The 8,173-nt window shown below is 41.0% G+C and overlaps 1 protein-coding gene across 1 annotated transcript; it reads right to left on the bottom strand.

The window, feature by feature from the left end:
• Positions 1–433: 433 nt before the first annotated feature.
• On the bottom strand, positions 434–6,780 carry LOC143127034 (uncharacterized). Its single transcript, XM_076288337.1, has 14 exons — positions 6,247–6,780; positions 5,454–5,555; positions 5,246–5,302; positions 5,081–5,146; positions 4,894–4,992; positions 4,458–4,803; positions 4,056–4,338; positions 3,730–3,963; positions 3,555–3,646; positions 3,327–3,431; positions 3,002–3,189; positions 2,745–2,909; positions 2,360–2,604; positions 434–2,235 (listed from the first exon to the last, which is right to left on the bottom strand). The coding sequence occupies exons 1-14, from the start codon at positions 6,441–6,443 to the stop codon at positions 2,201–2,203; spliced, it is 2,214 nt and encodes a 737-aa protein (XP_076144452.1). The 5' UTR covers positions 6,444–6,780; the 3' UTR covers positions 434–2,200.
• Positions 6,781–8,173: the final 1,393 nt, after the last annotated feature.

Below are 8,173 nucleotides of genomic sequence, written 5' to 3'. Positions count from 1 at the left end.
TTAAATATTGTTTTAGGATTGGACAGGGCAATGCAAAAACATTTTCTTCATCACTGGAACCATTTAAAAAAAAAAAGGCTTTTAAAGTGTTAGGGAGCTGAAAGGTCAGATGTTAAGAAAATTGAAAATTTTGGAATCAAATCAGATATCTTCAGGTGCCATTATGAAGGCTCACCAAAAGTGTGACTTCAATTTGTTTGAGTTGTGAAACACATCATGCAGATCAATTGCAGCGCCACAAGAGGAAATTTACAAGTTAGATTTTGTGCAAGCGTAAGTTGACATCTAGTGCCACTAGAACAGTCAAATTACATTCATTACAGAAAATGTGGCAGATAATATATTCATCCTTCACAATATAATAGTGGTGGAACACACAGGATTTCACTACACACAGTGCAATATCTACCACAATCAATGACCAATCTTTAAAGCTACATTGTGTAAGAACTTCTCCCATCTAGCGGTGAAATTCTATATGACAACCAACTGAATATTACTTTCTAGCCCCTCCCATTCCGAGCGCATTTTAACTCCTACGGTGGCCGTTTCATGCCAAGGTTAACATGGCTTCCAGTAGCCTACTACGACTTCGTCCAGTGTTCCTTCCAGCGATGAGGTTACTTTAGAAAACATTACACATTGCATTTAGTTATATAGCCAGTAAACATGTTGGTTATGACCTCTATGTAAAGTGAATAATAGTTTTACGTTTTCGTTATTTTGGTAGGCTACTATTTCATTGCTAGCATCAGCTATCAGATTCCCAAACGAATGCATGCTAATGTTAGTACAGTATCAGTGCTATCTTTATTCTGTATGTACGAGATTAATAGTGTAAGGCAATGTTTTTACAGCGTAGCCTACTATTTTTCTCAGTGAGCAGAGTCAGAGATCAGTCGATGCTACGGAGGTGCGAGGGAAAGGTAAAATGAAGAGGGAAAGGTAAAGAGAAGCCAAAAGACAGCCGGTGGCAGAGGATCGGTGAGACCTCCTAGGCAAAGAAGAAGACTCTCCAAAGATGACGAGGGGAGAGTGGAAGAACTTCAAAGACAACGGAGAGAAGCAACGGAGGTTTGTGTTTTTAATATATTTCTCTGAACAGTATCAATTCAATGACACCGAAATTAGCTCGGAAGCTGCACCAGGCACGTTCGTTTTCGTTGCGTCTGCTGCAACTAGCATACACCAGAAACAAAGACCATTCTTCTAAAATTGATTTTACGCGTTGCGAACGGAACGCTTCAGTTACGCGCTTGGTGTAGCTTCCCTGTTTGTATCTCCATTGTTTATATGTAGCAATTTCTAGCTGTTGCCAGTCAACTGCATGATGTGTTGTCTGCCAGTGAAATCATGACACATATGATTACGTTATGGTCTATAGAAAATGCTTTCACCTTTTCATTGTCCATACACATAGTATTCTTCATTTTGTGTAAACACTTGAAAAATGACAAGAGTACTGTTACTACTTTGCTAACCATCTAACTTTGCTACCTAAACAAGCCTATCTGATCTTATTTTTTGTGTCTTATTTCTTTAGAGATTTGTGGATGGAATGAGCCTGCAAGAGCACATGGACCTCACCACACAGTTGCTAGCGAGGCAGCCTGGTCTGGTGTTTGATGCATTGATGATGCATCAGCGCAGACATGTCATCCCCCCACCTGTGCCAGGGATGCCTTGGTGTACCTGTACACACTGCAGAGACATGCCAACCGATCGAGAGAAAACCTGTGTGAGCCTTCTGCCTCACTTCACACAGTACTGCCTAGATGAAGGTTTTCTCCGGATTCACAGGGAGGACATCACAGTATTAGGCTATGTAAGAGAGCCAGGTGACAAGAGTGTTCAGATATGCTGCCTACAGACATTTCATTTTCTGGCTGCATGGGTCTCTAGGACAGGGTAATATAAAAGAGTGATCCCAAGTTGCTGTGTATTTTGCTTTTATGAAAATAAAATATTTTTGTTATAAGAGACCATTCATGCTGTATTTCTTATACATTACATCCACAAACTTATAATAAAAAAGGAGCTGTAGTAATTTACCTTTTGAAACACCAAATGACGGTAACATGGTCAATAATGTTATTTGCAATATATATTTATTTACAGAAAGTAACAAATTATGGTATTTACACCCATTTACACAACCCTTTCATGGTGCCTTTGAAGCAACATGGACCAGCAATAGGAATCATTCTAAATGCGCAGCCTCCTGGAAAGCTGCTCCTGTGGAAGACATGAGGTGCCATTAGACATACACACCATTTTATAGTTCAACATATTGTTATTAATCTGTACAGTGCTATTTCGCCTAGACTGAGTTACAGGCAAAGGCAAGTGCATCACATACCAAGACCTCTGCTGACTTGTGTCCGCATCAGCTCTGATATAGGGGGTGGAGGTATAGGGGGGACGACACCAAGTCTTCTTGGGTCATTGGGCCGAAGGCTCCTCTTTCGAGGCATCCCAACTCCACTCGTGAGTCTCTTGTTTATAATTTTCCCCTGCAGTTCTGAGATGTATTCATATGTTTTCTCAGATTTCAGGGCGTACAAGCTGTATCGTCTTGCATGTTTGTTGTACAGTCTTCGGAAACTGTAATGGCACAAAGGTAAACTATTACAGGTCAATTACTCATTACAACAACTGACAAACTGGAGAGCACATACCAATCCCAAACCACTGTGTGCCTGTGGGTTTACTTTACAAGACAATACTGCATGTATTAAACTTACATTTGTTTGCCCTCAGATGTAGTTCTTGTTGGTCTGTTGCAGTGGAAATTGTAGTCAAGAGCTGCCAGCAGAACTCTTGCCTCATAAACCGGGGGAGTGAAAGCAAAGCGCTTACTGGCATACATCAGAACATGGTTCTGGAATGACTCCAGGTCTGCTGTTGATCTGTTTGAATAGAAAAGAAATCACACACACATCCACATTAGTGTGTGCATACATACACACACACAATTTGTGTACAATGTTACATGCTATACCTGAAACGCAGATATTTGTGGACATCCTTCAGCCAACGCTTGTTGAAAACAATGTCCACTAAGGCTTTGTGAGACTTAGAATCTCTCTCGATCCACTCCTTCCCATCTCCCAGATCGCTGTGTTGGCAGCTTCCCATTTGCCACGTGTGGATGTTGCAGACATGGTGACAAATGCCAATCCAAAGTGCCTGTGCAAAAAATACAAATATAATACATAATATATAAAACAAATTGTTATACAGAAAAGGGTCCCAATAGTACAAATATATATATAGATATAGTGGAAGCTACCAGCTACAATCAGTACAATAACAATCCTGCTTACAAGGAACTGCTCTTTGGTGTCAGCAGTCTTGCAACACCACCAAAAATGGTTGACGATGTCCTTCAACCAGTGGAGGAGAATGGACTGTCCTTTCACCTTCCCTGCCTTTGGGAAATAAAAACAAAATACTGAGGTATTTCAGAAATTGTCCATGGAGAGCTAAGAAAATGCATATTTCATCCCAACAGTAAACTACAGCCAATGATTCCCATGAGTCTTGAAACTTACAGCAGCAAGTTTCTTGGCCAGATTCTTGGCACCGTGCCACATGTCCAGACTGTGATGAATTCCAAGGTCCTTGTATTTGCCTTTATCTGGGTCTGTGAAGTGGGAAATCATAGCATTTCACAACATCTCTTTTTGCAATATTTGTATTCATATATGTTATCAGAGGAGCACTTACTCATAAGGGCTCCAATCTGGATATGAGCATCTGTGCAGATCTCCACCAGCTTTATCTCTCTGGAAAGCTTGTCCACAGTCTGGATAAATCCCTCCTTCTCCATGATGTTGGAGTTCCACGATGTATGCCGCTTGTCTATTGTTGCTACATGAATGATTTCCTTGGTGTCAAGCTCCATCGTGGTGTAGCTGCAGTACTGGGCACAATGCCCTGGTGAATCATTTCTGCCATCCCCTGTAAAAACCCAGGCATATTTCGTAGTAAGATTATATAATAAATATATGTCATTGCTGCAAGTAATTTATACATGCACCATTTCAACATACCTAGCACCACAACGTCTTTCCCTTGAAGGCGACGGATGGCCTCGGTATTCCTTTCTTCCCAGTATTCCTTGACTGCGTCAACACAGTATGTGTCTTGGATTGTGCAAAATGTGTTTGGGTTCACCATGCCCATGTTCATGAATTTAAACAATAGGGAAACCTTCCCATAGTTGTTCCCCGACAACAAAATGTTGGTGGATAGAAGGAAATCCCCAGCTTGCATCCCAAACTTCATCACAGGCTGCGAATTCCATCTCCACAGGCTATGTCCATTGGGACATACCTAAAAGTCAGAGAAGATTGATAAATGGATTTGAATTATACAACACTGGCTGTCACAAGAAAAGTGCTTGGTATTGCTACCAGTACCAGTTGTATTATGTTGTTACTGACTGGACTTACCCATTCCGCAATCATTGCCGTGCCCTTATAAGTGATGTTGATGTGAAAGGGGGCAACACTATCACACACCAGACCAGTCCTGAGAACACCTGTACATCTGTCCACCGGCAGCTTCATTAGTGTGACAAGCTGCCTCAAGCAGGTCTCATACAACACTGCCGCTCGGACACAGATGATATCATCTACACATTGGACCTTCAAAGGGTCTGGGTAACTGGGCAACTCAACACTGGGCAAGGGCTCGTCAGTAGGGTCTTCATGAGCAGAAAGGTCATGCACAGTTTCATCAAGCCCAATTACAGGAAGATGGTCAACAGTCTGCACTGCCTTTAATGCTCCACCCATTCTGTGGAGGCAGAACACACGGGCACCATGTAAAAATGTATGACAAAACACAACACAAAATATGGCCAAGTAACAACAGATGAGCACACACCGTATAGAAATTGGTGGAAGATACTCTTCGTCAGAGCTGTCATCCCTCTCTCCATCATCTCTTTGATGGAATGCAGATCCTTCATCTGTCCAGTCGATTCTGTAAGAAATAACATATTTAGAAAAAAAGAACTTCCACACAGTACAAATAGTAACATACCGGTATGTCTATAGGGTGTACTACTTACACACTGTTCATGGGGTCATTGAACACATTTTCATCCACATCCTCCGCGATGCTCATGTCATGTAGGCTTTGTAAAAAATATATATAAATGCTTATATCATGAAAATATACAATAGAGAACACATGTAGGGTTAGGGTATAGACATTATGAGCATTGATGGGTTACCTCTGTTCAAGGCTCTCAATTTCAGGGGCTTCTGCAATTGCGCCAAGATGCTCATCTCTGAAATAAATAAGCAGAGTGTTTCACAACATATGACAGTACATAAAATGGTAAACACCAAATTATTAAAAATATAATTTCTGTTATTATCAAACACAATCAAACAACAATCACATAGAGTCAACACAATTGTTTTCATGCAGTGACTGACCTGTCTGTCCCACTAGAGATGCTGGACACTGCTGGAGTTAATACTTTAGAGGGCTTTCCTTTCAGTGGTGTTGATGTGACTGCTCGAAGTTCTCTCTCATAGCTGGACAAAAAAGAGCAGTATGTTTGAATGTCTCACTAAACCACAAACAAAGTGCATTCATTTTATGACAGTGAAGAAAATGTATTTTGGTAGATGCACCTCATATACATACAGTAAATTGACTAAAGTTCAATCAAAACAGTTCTGTCAGTTCAGTTTTGTATTGTTCTGCATGATAATGACTTTGACCCCCAGTCTGATCAGTCTCTGGGCTGGCTGGTCTACCCTTCCCCCATTAGGTGTAATGACCTACCCTTCCTCCATTCACAAGTGTAATGGACTAGTCTACCCTTCCCCCATTCCCAGGTGTAGGCTACAGGTAAAAAAAACTTTCCCTTCAGACAATCTAGTAATTAGTAGGCTACGTCTAAAATTAATAAGACTACAGGACAGGCCTCAGGAGGTAAACGTCACCCTTGGAATTGGCTACCCCAGCATTATCAGATTAGGATACATTGTGTAGGCTACAAAGCAAAAGCAATGAAAAATAACTAGGCTACAATTTACAGTGCCCTTTCCCTTTGATCCGTCACAGCACACAGATTTATGTTATAGCCTAGACAATCCTTTTTCATCAACGCGAAAATATCCTAGACGTCATTCTAGCGTTATGCTATAGTTAGCCAAGCAACTGTAAAACTTCGAATTTACACCATAGACTGTATAGGTTTACACGAATAGGCCGAATTACCTGTCGAGAAGAAAGCAGGCAACTTCGGCGTCCCTTTTGAAATCCTTGCTCCTCATGAGCTCTTTCCATCTTGGAAAAGCCACTCCAATATTTACTTTGGTCTTGTTGTTTTTCCTGTCGCGTTGTCTTTTTAATTCTCGTTTTCGCTTCCTTGGCGACTCCTTTTCATGACCTCGAGAATATGTGTGATCCTCCATCTTCAACAACCTTTCAAATCTGCCGGCAGTCAGGAGTAGACTAATCTCCCCCTGCCATACGTCACGGTGCAGCTGAGTGTAGCCTAAAAGCGCGAAAGGCGAAGCTTGAATTTCTAGGAATGTCCCTCGTTGGCGAATGTATTTCAAAGATGGAAGCGCAACATGGATTCAGCCATCGCGCGACTCGCGCGTATGTATTTGGAATAGCAGATTCTACACTTACGAGAATACTTTGATTAGTAAGTGGAAGTAATTACACATGAATGAGCACATATTTTTGAAAGAACAAAAGGGTTTTTGCTAAGAATTAACTCAAAAAAATACACAATGTAGCTTTAAAACATTATTCAGAGACATGAAACACTAATTAGCATGGTTTTGTGCAGCTTTCAACTGATATTCAGAGAGATTACCATTGTATGCTAGACTTCTTCATAAGTGTGATGAGGGTGTTCGCCAACATTAACAAGCCACTGTGCACATAATTTAGATTAAGAATATCTAAATTATCAATATAATACAACAATTTGAATCTTAAAATTTAGCTTGACTGGTTCTGGTGGTTATGGTTAATGATTGTTTGGTTGGGGCTATGAGAACTGTGAGTGTGGGTGTGGCTATGAGATTGGTCACCATGATGGATACTTTTACACAGTAGTTGTTGGGTATTATACCATTAATGACATAAAGTATGAAGCAAATCCATGATGGTCAGGCGGGAGGAATCTGTTGATTTGGCACAGAATGAACCCTTAGCAAGTTAAAATAAGTTCTAGTTACAGTCCAAAATTAGGCTTACTTTAAGTATTACTCAAGTTCTGTGTTGTTTCATTTCATATCTATTTTTAAAAGGAACATGGACATGTTGGCGTTATAAGATCAATGTTGTCATCAGCTATGAAATGGTGGTATAAAAACACTCCAAATGTTTTACTGTAGATTTTATTAAAAAATGTACAAAGCCTGTTCACTCGTAGGCCGCCGTGGTTATGTATGTCTTGTATGTGTAGCAGGGTTAATGTTGTTTACCTGAATTTCCCCACATGAGTTGTGCTTTTCTTTGTGGAGTTTTTGTATTTTCTTTATTTTCACACGGGAATCTAAGGGTAAGGGGGTGTGGTGTACACGATGTGACGTGGGGCTAGGCCCCGTGAAAATGAACTTTTAACTGAGTGTCCCACTACCCCGGGCTTGTCAGATATCACGCAACAGGAGCATCTGCATGTGATAGCCTGTGTACGAAAATAAACAAATTCAGTAAGACCCAGTTCGAACGTCACGTCGCATTATTTCAACTTTTCTTTTAAAAACACAATGCAGAGGATATTGAGGGAGAGCAAAATACTCCTGTTACATATGCATGGTTATGCTTTCTGGGTAGTGAGCGACGTCATTAGGTTGAGAATACAAATCTGGTGCTAAGCAGTCCATCCTGCTACAAATGTTTATCATGCTTAGCTGGATCCATGGGCTGGATCAGCTGTCTGTTTTAAAAGTGTGATAGCCTAAAGGGGAGGCGACCAACATATCACTAACGCTTAATGATTTGCTGAAGGTTTATATCGGTGGACACACTGAACAGAGAGAATCAAGTGTGCCTTTGAGCCTGAACATGAAGGGGCCTCTATGTCTGCTGTTGGTGCTTCTCACCTGGGTGTCTGAACCTGCTGGAGCAGCAGCACTGGATACAGACATTCCCTCTGATGCTGGAGACTGGACAGAGCATGGTA

The sequence above is a fragment of the Alosa pseudoharengus genome, unplaced genomic scaffold (genome assembly GCF_046254945.1).
Source record: "Alosa pseudoharengus isolate Yale_2024_CS ecotype anadromous, Long Island Sound unplaced genomic scaffold, YU_APseudo_1.1 YU_APseudo_1.1_scf_17, whole genome shotgun sequence".
Classification (NCBI taxonomy): domain Eukaryota; kingdom Metazoa; phylum Chordata; class Actinopteri; order Clupeiformes; family Clupeidae; genus Alosa; species Alosa pseudoharengus.
The sequence above is the reverse complement of the archived record's forward strand: the minus strand, read 5'-3'. Positions and strand labels throughout refer to the sequence as shown.